The sequence below is a fragment of the Salmo trutta genome, chromosome 22 (assembly GCF_901001165.1).
Source record: "Salmo trutta chromosome 22, fSalTru1.1, whole genome shotgun sequence".
NCBI classification, from domain to species: domain Eukaryota; kingdom Metazoa; phylum Chordata; class Actinopteri; order Salmoniformes; family Salmonidae; genus Salmo; species Salmo trutta.
The window spans coordinates 29,389,943-29,407,182 of record NC_042978.1 but is presented as its reverse complement, the minus strand read 5'-3'; the positions used below and the strand labels follow the sequence as shown (position 1 = coordinate 29,407,182).

Below are 17,240 nucleotides of genomic sequence, written 5' to 3'. Positions count from 1 at the left end.
TCTTCCTCTCATCTTATCCACACCAGCTCCCCTGTCCTATCTTCTCCTCTCCTTTCCTCTCTGCTCATCTCCTTTCCTCTCCCCTCATCTCCTCTCCCTTCTCCTCTCCTGTCTCCTTTCCTATCCCCTCATCTCCTTTCCTCTCCCCTCATCTCCTCTCCCTTCTCCTCTCCCATCTCATCTCCTTTGCTCTCCTCTCCTGCTGAAGGACGTGTTGATGATTAATAGGAGCGATTGGCTCCAGACCTGAATCAATGATCCCCAGTCTTGAACCTAGTCACGCCCCCACACTTAATCTACCAATAAAGACTCATCACTCACCCTGACTAACACACACAGACAACACACAGACAACACACAGACAACACACCTCACTGGAGTTGATAATGATTCTTTGTTTAATATTTAGACAGATGCTCTCCTAAAGTTTTACATACACTGTGTAAAATGCCACACACACTCACACGCCCTATCAAACACACACACACACACACACACACACACACACACACACACACACACACACAGCTCTGCCACTGTGAGAAGTCATGCAAAGTCAGTCGGTTAGAAAAGTTTGTGTGACTCTTAATAGATTGACAGTTCTGCTGACTACCTACCCCTCTGACATATGATGGTTTCTCCTAGTGACAGCAGAGATAACAGGGTCCTGGGAAACGCCACATGATGCTGCAGGGGTGGTGGCAGATCCCAGAGGTCACAGTGACACCGAGCGGACTTTGAAATGCTCAGACCTGTCTCTGTCCATGCGCACCCAGCCAACATAACAGCACCACAGTCATCAACGTCACTGTCATTGTCACACCCAGTGGCCTAGTGGCAATGTTAATTAAAGCCACACTCCCAGATTCACAGCTCTGTGGTTAACGGAGTGTGGATCACCCAGGGAGAATGGGAAAGCTGCTGTGGAATTGACCAGACAGCGCACACACGCATTCGCACACACACATGCACATAGACACACATAGACACACACACTCTCACACACACAGCTGTGCGGTTTTATTGGCAGGCGGATGGGGTGTCCATCCTATCTGTCCTAACTGTGTGTAGGATTTTAGAGACACTAACTTGTTATTTCTGGAATGATGAAAGAGAAGATGCTCTCTCACTCTCTCAATTCCATCTTAATTCAATTCAAAGGGACTTTATTGGCATGGAAAACAAATGTTTACATTGCCACTCTCTCTCTCTCTCACACACACACACTAAGTGGCAGCATTGAAGACCTTCCAGAGAAGCGTAGCAGAGGTAACAGGCTGAGGCTGTCACTGCAGCCTCAAAAGAAACAAGAACCCACGCTGAGAGAAAGATGAGGGAGTGAGAGAGAGACAGATCGACAGAGAAAGAGAGAAGGAGAGACAGAGGAGAGGGATGGCGAGAAGGATAAAACTAACAGGATTTTGTTCTTCAGTTCTGATATTTTGCTTCTGCTGGTGTTTACTGTTTACAGAGGAGATGTTTACCATGCTGTTTACCATGCTCTTCTGAGCTCCCTGCATCTTCTCACATCATAATTGAAATCTAGTGAAAATATCAGTGCATGCTTTATCCCAACCGTTTTGTCTGCATATAAAGAGGTTATCTGGTGGGTCTGTTTGTGTGGGGTTTGTGTTTATTTGTGCTTGTTTACGCACATGCGTGTGTGTGAGCCTACGCATGAAAACAAAAAGCTATTCACCTCCATCTGTGGTGATAGGGTACATAAGCCCTCCTCCCTCGTCAGCTCAAAGACTAGGGTCTGAAAGCAGTGCAGCCTTTCATTGTTGGAAGGGGTTCGATTCCAGGCTGTATCACAACCGGGCGTGATTGGGTGTCCCATGGGGCGGCGCACAATTGGCCCAGCGTCATCCGGCTTAGGGTTTGGCCAGGGTAGGCCGTCATTGTAAATAACAATTTGTTCTTAACTGACTTGCCTAGTTAAATAAAGGTAAAATATATATATATACAGTGCCTTGCGAAAGTATTCGGCCCACTTGAACTTTTCGACCTTTTGCCACATTTCAGGCTTCAAACATAAAGATATAAAACTGTAATTTTTTTGTGAAGAATCAACAACAAGTGGGACACAATTATGAAGTGGAATGAAATTTATTGGATATTTCAAACTTTTTTAACAAATAAAAAACTGAAAAATTGGCCGTGCAAAATTATTCAGCCCCTTTACTTTCAGTGCAGCAAACTCTCTCCAGAAGTTCAGTGAGGATCTCTGAATGATCCAATGTTGACCTAAATGACTAATGATGATAAATAGAATCCACCTGTGTGTAATCAAGTCTCCGTATAAATGCACCTGCTCTGTGATAGTCTCAGAGGTCCGTTTAAAGCGCAGAGAGCATCATGAAGAACAAGGAACATACCAGGCAGGTCCGAGATACTGTTGTGGAGAAGTTTAAAGCCGGATTTGGATACAAAAAGATTTCCCAAGCTTTAAACATCCCAAGGAGCACTGTGCAAGCGATAATATTGAAATGGAAGGAGTATCAGACCACTGCAAATCTACGAAGACCCGGCCGTCCCTCTAAACCTTCAGCTCATACAGGGAGAAGACTGATCAGAGATGCAGCCAAGAGGCCCATGATCACTCTGGATGAACTGCAGAGATCTACAGCTGAGGTGGGAGACTCTGTCCATAGGACAACAATCAGTCGTATACTGCACAAATCTGGCCTTTATGGAAGAGTGGCAAGAAGAAAGCCATTTCTTAAAGATATCCATAAAAAGTGTCGTTTAAAGTTTGCCACTAGCCACCTGGGAGACACACCAAACATGTGGAAGAAGGTGCTCTGGTCAGATGAAACCAAAATCAAACTTTTTGGCAACAATGCAAAACGTTATGTTTGGCGTAAAAGCAATACAGCTCATCACCCTGAACACACTATCCCCACTGTCAAACATGGTGGTGGCAGCATCATGGTTTGGGCCTGCTTTTCTTCAGCAGGGGCAGGGAAGATGGTTAAAATTGATGGGAAGATGGATGGAGCCAAATACAGGACCATTCTGGAAGAAAACCTGATGGAGTCTGCAAAAGACCTGAGACTGGGACGGAGATTTGTCTTCCAACAAGACAATGATCCAAAACATAAAGCAAAATCTACAATGGAATGGTTCACAAATAAACATATCCAGGTGTTAGAATGGCCAAGTCAAAGTCCAGACCTGAATCCAATCGAGAATCTGTGGAAAGAACTGAAAACTGCTGTTCACAAACGCTCTCCATTCAACCTCACTGAGCTCGAGCTGTTTTGCAAGGAGGAATGGGCAAAAATTTCAGTCTCTCGATGTGCAAAACTGATAGAGACATACCCCAAGCGACTTACAGCTGTAATCGTAGCAAAAGGTGGCGCTACAAAGTATTAACTTAATTTTGCACGGCCCAATTTTTCTGTTTTTTATTTGTTAAAAAAGTTTGAAATATCCAATAAATTTCGTTCCACTTCATGATTGTGTCCCACTTGTTTTTGATTCTTCACAAAAAATTACAGTTTTATATCTTTCTGTTTGAAGCCTGAAATGTGGCAAAAGGTCGAAAAGTTGAAGGGGGCCGAATACTTTCGCAAGGCACTGTATGTGTGTGTGTGTGTGTGTGTGTGTGTGTGTGTGTGTGTGTGTGTGTGTGTGTGTGTGTCATGATCTGGGAACCACTGGTTCTACTCGCTCCTGTCATCTCCAACACATTCTAGTTGATCTCTGCTAACCACAACAGTATGTATTGGATGTTATTGGGGAACTTGTGAGGACTCTATTGATCAGACCTTTGAGTTAACCTCAGTGTAATATTTAAAATGGCTGTGCAAGTGGGAATCAATGAGATGCAACACACATACATACATACATACATACACACACACACACGGAGAGACAGCCTATGGACTGAGCTAAACGGACCATTGATGAAATGTTATGGCCGCTTAATTCTGAAAATGAAAGAGAGAATGGGGTAGAGAGACAGAGGCCGAGAGAAAGGGTTGGGGAGGGAGAAAGACGGGGGGGGGGGGGGGGGTAACACACACAGTAACACACTGGCACCTCATTGAGAAGCACTTTACTGTGGGGGGAACTCATAATCCCATCAACCGCTGTAGGTCTAACCTTTTACCTCTGACCTCCCTGTCCAAGCCACAAGAGACAACTCAACAGGAGTCTAGAGAATGAACAGACCCCATCGTATCCCTCTAGCTCTGTAGTGTACAACACTTATTATTCATCCCCAACACCCACAAATTTCAATGATTCATATTAAAAAACGAGGGTGTGTGAATTCTAGATGTTTGGCCTACAATAGCTATGCTCTGGGTGTGCGTAGTGTGTGGCAAGGCTTACTGTTCTGTTGGTCAGGGGAACAGGAAGTATAGCTCTCTGGGTCATGTCTGGCTCCAAAGTTAGACGTAACTCATCTAAAATAATTAGCCTATTTTATTTGAAGTGCCTCATTTTCATCTCCGGTTAGTGCACAGTGCAGACACTACTTTACTTTGGAACAGTCAATTAAATTAATTAAATTAGTTAAATTTAATTTACTACCCAGCATTCAGTCTCGTTCAGTGACTTAAAGGGATAGTTTGACATTTTGGCAAGAGTCAGATGAACTCATGAATACCATGTTTGTCTCTGCATGCAAGGAAGTTGAAGGTAGTTTCTGGAGCCATTGGTTTACTAGTGTTAGCGCATGACTGGAAGTCTAGGGGAGCAGTTGCTAGCTACTCCAGTAGACAGAAACTACACTACATGATCAAAAGGAACATTGCTGCGGGGACTTGCTTCCATTCAACCACAAGAGCATTAGTGAGGTCGGCCACTGATGTTGGGCGATTAGGCCAGGCTCACAGTCTGCGTTCCAATTCATCCCAAAGGTGTTCAATGGGGTTGAGGTCAGGGCTCTGTGCAGGCCAGTCAAGTTCTTCCACACTGATCTCGGCAAACCATTTCTATATGGACCTCGCTTTGTGCATGGGGGCATTGTCATGCTGAAACAGGAAAGGGCCTTCCCAAACTGTTGGGACAAAGTTGGAAGCACAGAATCGTCCAGAATGTAATTGTATGCTGTAGCGTTAAGCTTTCCCTTCACTGGAACTAAGGGGCTTAGCCCGAACCATGAAAAACAGTACCAGACCATTATTCCTCCTCCGACAAACTTTACAGTTGGCACTATGCATTGGGGCAGGTAACGTTCTCCTGGCATCCGCCAAACCCAGATTAATCTGTCGGACTGCCAGATGGTGAAGCATGATTCATCACTCCAGAAAACGCTCCAGAGTCAAATGGCGGCGAGGTTTACAGCACTCCAGCCGGCACTTGGCATTGCGCATGGTGATCTTAGGCTTTTGTGCAGTTGCTCGGCCATGGAAACTCTCGACGTACAGTTCTTGTGTTGACATTGCTTCCAGTGGCAGTTTAGAACTCGGTAGTGAGTTTTGCAACTGAAGACAGACTCGGCGGTCCCGTTCTGTGAGCTTTTGTGGCCTACCACTTTGCGGCTGAGCCGTTGTTGCTCCTAGACGTTTCCACTTAACAATAAAAGCACTTACAGTTGACCGCGGCAGCTCTAGCAGGGCAGAAATTTGACAAACTGACTTGTTGGAAAGGTAGCATCCTATGACGGGGCCACGTTGAAAGTCACTGAGCTCTTCAGTAAGGTCATTCTACTACTAATGTTTGTCTATGGTGATTGCATGGTTGTGTGCTAGATTTTATACACCTGTCAGCAACAGGTGTGGCTGAAATAGCCAAATCCACTAATTTCAAGGGGTATCCACATAATTTTGTATATATAGTGTACCTTCAACTTCCTTCAAACTGCATGCAGAGACATACAAATTATATCCATGAGTTCATCTGACTCTGGGTAAGTAACAAAAAAAACACTGTGATGCTTTTAGCCCTCCTTGGACAAGCCTCACTCATGTAGATTAAAAGCTCATCTGTCATCACACGGGGGCTCTTTCTAACATGCTAAATAGCCACACGGCCACTTAAGACTAATTGGTCTACTAGTCCTTAATGCTGTTTCTCTCACCACACACACACACACACACACATTAAAGGGTCTTGTCGTGGTGCGCTTGACTAGGTGTTATACGGTAAGTGTTGAGCGTTAGGCCTTGGCTAGGCTAGGTTCTCTGCTCTCCCTTTGTCAGAACGCTGATCCACTCAGCCCTGTGGTACGTTGTCTCCTACTCTCCTCCACTCAGCCCTGTGGTACGTTGTCTCCTACTCTCCTCCACTCAGCCTTGTGGTACGTTGTCTCCTACTCTCCTCCACTCAGCCCTGTGGTACGTTGTCTCCTACTCTCCTCCACTCAGCCCTGTGGTACGTTGTCTCCTACTCTCCTCCACTCAGCCCTGTGGTACGTTGTCTCCTACTCTCCTCCACTCAGCCCTGTGGTACGTTGTCTCCTACTCTCCTCCACTCAGCCCTGTGGTACGTTGTCTCCTACTCTCCTCCACTCAGCCCTGTGGTACGTTGTCTCCTACTCTCCTCCACTCAGCCCTGTGGTACGTTGTCTCCTACTCTCCTCCACTCAGCCCTGTGGTACGTTGTCTCCTACTCTCCTCCACTCAGCCCTGTGGTACGTTGTCTCCTACTCTCCTCCACTCAGCCCTGTGGTACGTTGTCTCCTACTCTCCTCCACTCAGCCCTGTGGTACGTTGTCTCCTACTCTCCTCCACTCAGCCCTGTGGTACGTTGTCTCCTACTCTCCTCCACTCAGCCCTGTGGTACGTTGTCTCCTACTCTCCTCCACTCAGCCCTGTGGTACGTTGTCTCCTACTCTCCTCCACTCAGCCCTGTGGTACGTTGTCTCCTACTCTCCTCCACTCAGCCCTGTGGTACGTTGTCTCCTACTCTCCTCCACTCAGCCCTGTGGTACGTTGTCTCCTACTCTCCTCCACTCAGCCCTGTGGTACGTTGTCTCCTACTCTCCTCCACTCAGCCCTGTGGTACGTTGTAGAGGTTCGACCGATTTTATGATTTTTCAAAGCCGATACCGAGGACCAAAAAAGCCGAAATCGATTAATTCCCGATTTTTATATATATATTTGTAATAATGACAATGTAATAATGTAATAATGACAATTACAACACTTTTATTTTAACTTAATATATAAATAAAATCTATTTAGTCTCAAATAAATAATGAAACATGCTCAATTTAGATTAACTAATGCAAAAACACAGTGTTGGAGAAGTGTCATGTCCTGACCATAGAAAGATGTTATTAGTAGGTCAGGGCGTGACAGGGTTTTCTTTTCTGTATATATTTTCTATTTCTGTGTTCAGGTTCTAGTTTTGTATTTCTATGATGGAGATGTTTGGGATGATCTCCAATTAGAGGCAGCTGGTCCTCATTGGTTTTTTTTCCACCTGGGTTTGTGGGAGATTGTTTTTGAGTAGTGTATGTTTCACCTCTGCGTCACGGTTTGTTGTTTTGTTCTTTAGTTTATGTTTATGTATTGCATAGTTTCACAGTGTAAATAAAATGTGGAACGACACACACGCTGCACTTTGGTCCGCTCATTCCTACGACAACCGTGACAGAATCTCCCACCACCAAAGGACCAAGCAGCGTGCCCAGGAGAAACAGGAATGGACTTGGGAGGAAATTCTGGACGGGAAAGGACCCTGGAGTCAGGCTGGGGAGTATCGCCGTCCGAAAGAGGAAATTGAGGCAGTTAAAGCGGAGCGCCGATATTACGAGGCACTATACCAGCCACGAGGCAAGTGCGAGAGGCAGCCCCAAAAAATATTTTTTTTGGGGGCCCACGGGGAGATTGGCAGAGTCAGGTTGGAGACCTGAGCCAACTCCCCGTGCTTACCGTGGGGAGCGAGTGACTAAGCAAGCACCGTGTTATGCGGTGGGGCGCACTGTGTCACCAGTGCGCATTCACAGGCCGGTGCGATTTGTGCCTGCGCCCCGCATTTGTCGAGCTAGGTTGAGCATCCAGCCAGGACGGGTTGTGCCAGCTCTACGCTCAAGATCTCCAGTGCGCCTCCACGGCCCAGTATATCCTGTGCCTGCCCCACGTACCCGGCCTCCAATGAGTCTATTCAGCCTGGTACGCCCTGTGCCTGCTCCTCGCACTTGCCCTGAGGTGCGTGTTACCAGTCTGGCGCCACCTGTGCCAGCCCCATGCATCAGGCCTCCAGTGCGCCTGCCCAGTCCGGGGTGTCCTGTTCCTGCTCTCCGCACTCGCCCTGAGGTGCGTGTTACTAGTCTGGCGCCACCTGTGCCAGCCCCACGCATCAGGCCTCCAGTGCACATTCCCAGTCCAGGGCTTCATAAATAAAATCTGGATAGTTCCCAGTCCGGAGCTTCTGGGGGCAGTTCCCAGTCCGGAGCTTCCAGGGGCAGTTCCCAGTCCGGAGCTTCCGGGGGCAGTTCCCAGTCCGGAGCTTCCAGGGGCAGTTCCCAGTCCGGAGCTTCCGGGGGCAGTTCCCAGTCCGGAGCTTCAGGGGGCAGTTCCCAGTCCGGAGCTTTTACGGGGCAGTTCCCAGTCCGGAGCTTCCGGGGGCAGTTCCCAGTCCGGAGCTTCAGGGGGCAGTTCCCAATCCGGAGCTTCAGGGGGCAGTTCCCAGTCCGGAGCTTCCAGGGGCAGTTCCCAGTCCGGAGCTTCAGGGGGCAGTTCCCAGTCCGGAGCTTTTACGGGGCAGTTCCCAGTCCGGAGCTTCCGGGGGCAGTTCCCAGTCCGGAGCTTCAGGGGGCAGTTCCCAGTCCGGAGCTTTTACGGGGCAGTTCCCAGTCCGGAGCTTCCGGGGGCAGTTCCCAGTCCGGAGCTTCAGGGGGCAGTTCCCAATCCGGAGCTTCAGGGGGCAGTTCCCAGTCCGGAGCTTTCACGGGGCAGTTCCCAGTCCGGAGCTTCCAGGGGCAGTTCCCAGTCCGGAGCTTCCGGGGGCAGTTCCCAGTCCGGAGCTTCAGGGGGCAGTTCCCAGTCCGGAGCTTTTACGGGGCAGTTCCCAGTCCGGAGCTTCCGGGGGCAGTTCCCAGTCCGGAGCTTCAGGGGGCAGTTCCCAATCCGGAGCTTCAGGGGGCAGTTCCCAGTCCGGAGCTTTTACGGGGCAGTTCCCAGTCCAGAGCGTCCGGGGGCAGTTCCCAGTCCGGAGCGTCCGGCGACATTTCCCAGTCCGGAACCACCTGAGACGGCCCGCAGTCCGGAACCACCTGAGACGGCCCGCAGTCCGGAACCACCTGAGACGGCCCGCAGTCCGGAACCACCTGAGACGGCCCGCAGTCCGGAACCACCTGAGACGGCCCACAGTCCAGAGTCTCCGGCGACGTTCCCCAGTCCAGAGTCTCCGGCGGCGATCTACAGTCCGGTTCCTCCTCCGATCCACGGTCCGGTGGCACAGAAGCAGAGGGATCAGGGGGCGGAGCGGTTGGTTGTTTTGTTCTTTAGTTTATGTTTATGTATTGCATAGTTTCACAGTGTAAATAAAATGTGAAACGGCACACACGCTGCACTTTGGTCCACTCATTCCTACGACAACTGTGACAAGAAGAAAGTAAAAATGCAATATGCGCCATGTAAAAAAGCTAACATTTAAGTTCCTTGCTCAGAACATATGAAAGCTGGTGGTTCAATATTCCCAGTTTTTCAATATACCCAGTTAAGAAGTTTTAGGTTGTAGTTATAGGAATTATGACGCATCAACTATTTCTCTCTATACCATTTGTATTTCATATACCTTTGACTATTGGATGTTCTAACAGGCACTTTAGTATTGCCAGCCTAATCTCAGGAGTTGATAGGCTTAAAGTCATAAACAGCGCTGTGCTTCAAGCATTGCTAAGAGCTGCTGGCAAACGCAGTAAAGTTTGAATGAATGCTTACGAGCCTGTTGCTGCCTACCATCGCTCTGTCAGACTGCTCTATCAAATATCAAATCATAGACTTAATTATAATATAATAAACACAGAAATACGAGCCTTTGGTCATTAATATGGTCAAATCCGGAAACTATAATTTCGAAAACAAAACGTTTATTCTTTCAGTGAAATACAGAAACGTTACGTATTTTATCTAACGGGTGGCATCCCTAAGTCTAAATATTGCTGTTACATTGCACATCCTTCAATGTTATGTCATATGTAAAGTTCTGGCAAATTAGTTCGCAACAAGCCAGGCGGCCCAAACTGTTGCATATACCCTAACTCTGCTTACACTGAACGCAAGAGAAGTGACACAATTTCCCTACTTAATATTGCCTGCTAACATGAATTTCTTTTAACTAAATATGCAGATTAAAAAATATATACTTCTGTGTATTGATTTTAAGAAAGACATTGATGTTTATGATTAGGTACATTCGTGCAACGATTGTGCTTTTTTCGCGAATGCGCTTTTGTTAAATCATTCCCCGTTTGGCGACGTAGGCTGTGATTCGATGATAAATTATAGGACAAGCTAGTTAACCTAGTAATATCATCAACCATGTGTAGTTAACTAGTGATTATGTGAAGATTGATTGTTTTTTATAAGATAAGTTTAATGCTAGCTAGCAACTTACCTTGGCTCCTTGCTGCACTCGCGTAACAGGTGGTCAGCCTGTGATTGTCTCCTACTCCTTTCTCAAACTGTGATAACATCTCTGTGAGGAAGGCTGCTTTTGTCTGACTAACAGCCCAAGTCTCACCCACTGTGTGTGTGTGTGTGTGTGTGTGTGTGTGTGTGTGTGTGTGTGTGTGTGTGTGTGTGTGTGTGTGTGTGTGTGTGTGTGTGTAGTCACTCTGACAGAAGTGGGTTACTCACAGCTGAGAACAAAGTCTAAAGTTTTTCTTCAGATGAAGAGGAAAGTTGAGTCCATAAAGAAACAGCAGCCTATAAGACTGATATAAAGCTCAGACTGACTCTGTAGAAGGTCTTATCGTCATGGACATTCTCTCTAAGGGTATATGTTAGTAATACAGCCAATTATGTGACTCTGGAGATAAAACTTTTAATAACACTTCAGATAAAACTTTAAATTATAAATAAACCAATTGGAACGTTACATTGCATTCCAGTATCTCCCAACTAGACTGGACCCTATGATTCTAAGTTCCAAAGTTGTGGCTAAACTTTGATCCTATTCCTGTGACTAAAGCTTCATTGGGCTGTGGGAGCATCTCAATAGTGTGACCTTTCTCCCTCTGTTCTGTTAACCTGGGTCTTTTTTCTCTGGTACAAAACGTTTCATTCCATCAGGTCCTTCGCTGGCCTGTTGTATAAAGAGAAACCCAGTATACTGTACTGTACTGTACTGTATATGTGTGGGAGTGAAAATGCACTTACCCTGCATTTCATTCTGTCACTGACCTTTCTTTTGCTCAATAAACGTTTCCTTTCTTACTTTCTCTCTTTCCGTACTCCTCCTCTACTTAAATTGCTGTGCCACACTGTACCGTACTGATTGCCTTTCTAGAATTCTGTCTCTTTCATTTAATTGTCTTTTTTTCATTTAATTATCTTTCTTGTATGTTTTCTGTACTTCATTCCTATATGTTTATTCTCCTCTTGTAACGATGTAAGCTGAGAGTCGGGAAGCAAGTTCAGGGAGTGAATACATTTCATAAATAAATGAACAAAACAAGAAACACAAACAACGACGACTGGGGAAGAAACCAAAGGGAGTGACATATAAAGGGCAGGTAGGGAGGTGATGGAGTCCAGGTGTAATGCTGGTGACAGGCGTGCGCCATAAAGAGCAGCCTGGTGACCTAGAGGCCGGAGAGGGAGCACACGTGACACCTCTGCACTTGAGCAGAAAAAACAAAACTTCGGTGTTAATTAAGAATTAACATGGCAACAATCCCTAAGGCTAGGCTGTAAAAAAAAAACAATTACCCCCAGATTCACCCCAGTAGTACATACCCCTCAGGGGGAGAGATAGAGAGAGGGGGGTAGAGACAGGAGAGGGATACCAGTATGTATTATAGTACAGGGCCAGTCTCAGCCTCAGGTGTAGACAAACAAGCTCCTGCGTCTTAACATGGGGAGTTAATGTGTAATGGAGCTGACTATGATTGTGCTATTTGTTATCATGCCCACCCATACTTTAAACACTATCCTTATTCTATCATTATGCATCATTATGCAGCCTTCTGATAGGGATTCTAGCTAAGAGAAGTGTGGGAACTGCTTTTCTAGCATAAATAGTGGCTGAGAGCTGTCACACAAACACACGCACACATACACACAGAGATAAACAGATGGATTTTCTGTTAAATATAATTATTGCCGAAGTGATGCCGAAACGTTGGTAAATACCCATTACATTGCTGGAAGATTATACATGTGTGTGCGACTTTCTTTATTTTGATAGTTTAGTCAGCACCTCCACACAAACTATTTTCCATGTTTTTTTCTAACAGCACTTCTCTTTAGTCAGGCTACAGAGCATCCACCCCTGGCAAGCCTCTAACAGTGAAAGGAGACATCAGTGTTTGTGTGAATAACCACCTGGATGTCTGCTCTCCCTCTCTCTTCCTCCTTCAAACACCCTTCTTTCACTGCTGATTCGTATTAGCTCACTCTCCAAAGACACACTAATATATTCTAAGATCTCTGGAGCTGCCAGTGTCTTTGAAATCATCTGAATTGCAGCCGCAACACAAAGTGAAGTCAAGGGCACCTGTGCTGTGCTGTCTCACTGCTCTCACTGTTTCTTTCCATATATCTGTCGAGAGATGAGATGTGGTGTTAAGAGTTACAACCCAACCCGGATTTTTAGCCGTAAAGTCCCTATTTGTCCCTATGATGAGCCCGTTAGGGCCCCGGAGCGTTTGTCTGATCAGCGAGAAAGAATCATGCAGTAAATTGTGTTCCATTGGAATGTGCTCAGTATTCTGAACTCTACATTTTCTCTAGCATATGTACTGGAGGTTATTAGAAAGCACTCTGCATAAGACCATCTGCTAAACGACTTAACTTAGAACTTAAAATGTATTTATATAACGCTTTGTACGCAATGTTTGGAACCCGATTTACAAATACACTTTTTATTCATTCTAAGCACTTGTTGTGTCTTACTAATTAATGCCTTCTGAGAAATGATTTTCTCCACGAGGTAAGAAAATCTATTATTGTACTGTGGACTGACAACAACCCGCTTCTTTGTGCATTTAGCCATCCTGTAATGCATTGTGGTCCCTGTTTCTGCTTCATTGTGATTGGTGGATGTGGTTATGTGCATGTGTCATGCCCCTTGCTTGCATCATGACTTGTTGATGGTTGTGTAACGTGTTGCATCCATATGGAGCGGTTGTAACACTGTGCCTTGTGGCACCCCATTTGCTCATTCTATCACTAAGCCATACTTAAACATGTTTTTGATTTTGCAACATTATGCAATGTAGCATAAAAGATGCAGTAAGAAATGGAATGTCAGGAGTTTTCTTTTGCTCCAGGTCATGAGATTTAATGTCGTCTATACATCCATTTATATCTGTACCATTCCATTGGTGCCTGTAATGTTCTATGTATCTGAAACCTTTCATTTAACTAGAAATGCCTTGATTGAATGTGCCCTCACAATACCCTCACTTTTATCTTACACGATCCCTCTCCCTGCCTCTCTCCCTCCAGTTGACCAGAGTATGTTTGAGAACTCCAACGCCTCCAGATCTCCAGGCCAGGGGCTCCAGGCCTCCAGGTTGACCCAGGCCTCGGCCCGTCGCTCCCTGGTCACTGCTAACCCTGCCCTGGGTAGCAGCCCTGCCGAGGCCCTCTCCTCCACCACTGTCGCTGGAGGTCAGCAGAGGCTGAAGAACGCCCTGAACCTGGGCAAGGTGGTGGGGGCAAAGGTCAATGACCTGCTGCGGAGGAAGGAACCCAGTCTTCTTGGAGACATTGGGGTCACAGAGGTCAACAAGAACGTAGGAGCAGTCTGGAGCAATATGGAGGAGATGACCCTGGGGACTACTGCCAATAGGTAAGGAGGGATACACACAGTACACATTGCAAACAGACACTTTTAGACACTGTGCTCTAGAGAATCACTCCAATATTGGTTTTATTCTGAGTCAAACTGTAGCTAGTTATTTCAAAAAGCAACTTTTCACTCCATATTAAAATCATAACCACGGAGTCAAAGATGTTTAAATGATTCATCAGAGTAAGAGGAGGGTTAGTTAGACTGAAGACAGAGATTAAACCATACACACACACACGCAGCCTTGGGTCTCCCTCTGTCTAAAGAGACAGAATGAGCTGTCTGTCTACACACTGTAGCTGATCATTGATCTGTCTGTCTCTTGACTGAACTCGATGCCGAACTCACATCCTCATCATATAATTGGTAAACCGTGATGTGTGTTTGGACACTGATGTGTTGAGAAATATGGATTGTGTGTGTGCGTGAGTGTACGTGTGTGTGTGTGTGTGTGTGTGTGTGTGTGTGTGTGTGTGTGTGTGTGTGTGTGTGTGTGTGTGTGTGTGTGTGTGTGTGTGTGTGTGTGTGTGTGTGTGTGTGTGTGTGTGTGTGTGTGTGTGTCAGCGACAGTGAGTGGTAAGTCACGTACAGACAGACTAGTCATAAATGACTGGTATTCTTTGCAGTGACTTACTTCTTATTACTATGGCAATGATAAGTCATCACCATGGCAATATGCTCATTTATGGGGGACAGATAGAGAAATATTCCACTGATAATATAAACACACAGTCAACAAACACACACAATCTCACAGCATGAGAGAGAGATGCGAGCAAGTAAGGGGGTGACTGGGAGGGATTGAACAAATTAGTCATTCATTTCAGGTACGCTTTGTTCATAGCTAAACTGCAGAGCTAAAACGGATGTCTGTGCATCTTCTCTCTCACCTGTCTACTAAACAGACACAGAAACACACAAGGATTGACACAGTTCTCTTCTCTATCCCTCCAGTCATACCTCTCTGGACTCCTTCCCTCGTCTGGACCCCCCTCCCCCCGGTAAGAAGCGTCTTCCTCGCGCCCTGAAGACCACCCAGGACATGATGATCTCATCTGACCCTGTCGTCACCACTCCCCCTGAGACCCCCGATCACTCCCTCCTCCCCTCCCCTGACAAGACCCCCCTCATCAGCAAGGAGCATACCCCACCCCAGGAAAAGAGGGATGGAGAGAATGATGGAGGGAGAGACGGATTCACCGGGCTGACTGGCCCTCTGGACAGCGAGAGGAAAGAGGTGGTGGAGATGGAGAGAAATGGAAGTAGTAAGATGGATGGAGTGGAAGGGGATGAGATGGAAGAGAGGAGAGAGCCAGAGAAGACCCAGATTCAGCTCCAGCTCTCTGTCCCAGACCTCATCCATAAGGACCACCCGGACCCCCACAGGTCGAAGACGTCTGAGCCCAGGCAGAAGGCACCGGGAGTGGACACGAGGCTGGCCTCCACCCCTCTGAAGGCTCCATACAGGATCAGTCTGAGTGTGAGTGAGGATGGGCTGATGGAGAATGGCTCCCTCTGTATGAGAGGATCAGCAGTTACAGACACAGAGGAGCTTGAACAACACCCCGACCTGCTCTCCTTTGAGTAGAGACACACATAAACACACACATACGTACATACATACATACTTACATACATACATACATACATACATACATCCATCCATACATACATACATACATACATACATACATACATACATACATACATACATACATACATACATACATACATACATACATACATACATCCATACATACATCCATACATACATACATACATACATACATACATACATACATACATACATACATACATACATACATACATACATACATACATACATACATACATACATCCATACATACAGACAGTGATGTGGTGAGGACTTGGCAGAGGGAGAGGAGAAGACAGAAATTGTGTGTGCGAGACAATAAGAGGGAGAGAGGATGTTTTTGACTAGACCCTAGACTAGGGTTAGGGGACAGAGATATAGATTGAGATGTAGTGTGTTTGTAAGTGAGTGGGAGTTGGATATAGTGGTAGAGAGAACAAGACAGAGACAGGGAAAGAGTATCTATTTTAGCATCATGAAGGGACAGACCAAAGTGGCTTAGAATATTTTCAAGAGAACCAAAACCTCCTGGTCTGCCAAACATTGTTTTATAACCTTGTTTTAAGTCATGTTTTATAGTGTTAATCTTAGAAGATAATGCTGAAGGAAGATTTATACCCAAGGATTCTAGATATCTAGATTTCAAATAAATAATTTGAAATGTCATAATACCCTTTCATGCTGAGACAGAATGTATTTTTTATGATCTTTTATACTTGTTGCCCCTCAGAAAATGTCAAGCCATCAGCGGTAAATATGAAAACAAAAGTGAACATGACAAGTAGCATAACACAGTTTTGCGGGGCCACCTCGCAAGGTCTTGCGTGGATTGCGGGGGTGTCTGGTACGCCAGTGAACACGACATAAACACTGATTCATATGATTCAACACCACAAGCGCTTTCTCTGTTTTTATACGCCCACTGTTGTGTTCCTCATTCTCACCCTTCAAGTGGAGACATGTATTGTGGGATACGTGCGATTGGGTTTGTTTCGCCTCTGTATGTGTCTGGTTTATGTTTGTTGATCGACGGTCATTGTTTTAGTAGTGCCACTCACAGTCCTGTTGTTTTATTTCTGCAACAAAAAAGTTATATCACAAACACACACACAGGACACATAGTAGGACAGAATGAGGGGAATGTAAGGCAGGTCTCTCCCAGAGAAAGGAGGCTTTGTCTGGGGCTGCTATTCTCACTTACAGGCTCCTCACCACTCCACTCATCTACTCCTTCTCTTCCCCTCTCATCCACTCCTTCCTGAGATGAACAAACAGAATCCACTATCACAGCCCTTTTATGCTCCTAGCACAGATTGAGATGAATGAGATTTTACACGAGTGTTTCACAAAACTGACCGTAGATCAGTGTGTCAGGGGAACTACTACTCCAATAGAACAATGCTTAATTATTCTGGGTGGGGTGTATGTGGATCTGTGCTTCCATCAGTCAGCACACAGAATATTAGTCTGGACCCAGTATTTCTGGAATGTAGTAGCCAGACACTGAGACTGGGGTGGAGGGGGGGGGCTGCAGGCGACAGCATGAAGATTGATACCATTGGGAGTATTTACATCCAGATTGTTCTTAGCCTATTGTATCAACCGAGTCCGTGGGTCTTGGGACCTGGCTGAAAACGTCTGTGACTAAAAACATGGATTTGTGTGATTGGATGTTGGAAAGGCTATATGTATGTCAGTGTGT

General features: G+C 46.0%; 1 protein-coding gene across 2 annotated transcripts in view; it reads left to right on the top strand.

Moving 5' to 3' along the window:
* LOC115158558 (carboxyl-terminal PDZ ligand of neuronal nitric oxide synthase protein) overlaps positions 1 to 15,532 on the top strand; it is a 199,905-nt gene extending 184,373 nt beyond the window's left edge. For both annotated transcript variants that reach the window (XM_029707660.1, XM_029707661.1), the window contains 2 exons: positions 13,578 to 13,923; positions 14,878 to 15,532. In XM_029707660.1, coding sequence (XP_029563520.1) covers positions 13,578 to 13,923; positions 14,878 to 15,511 — 980 coding nt within the window. In that variant the 3' untranslated portion in view covers positions 15,512 to 15,532. The remainder of the gene's footprint in view (positions 1 to 13,577; positions 13,924 to 14,877) is intronic.
* The last annotated feature ends 1,708 nt before the right edge of the window (positions 15,533 to 17,240 follow it).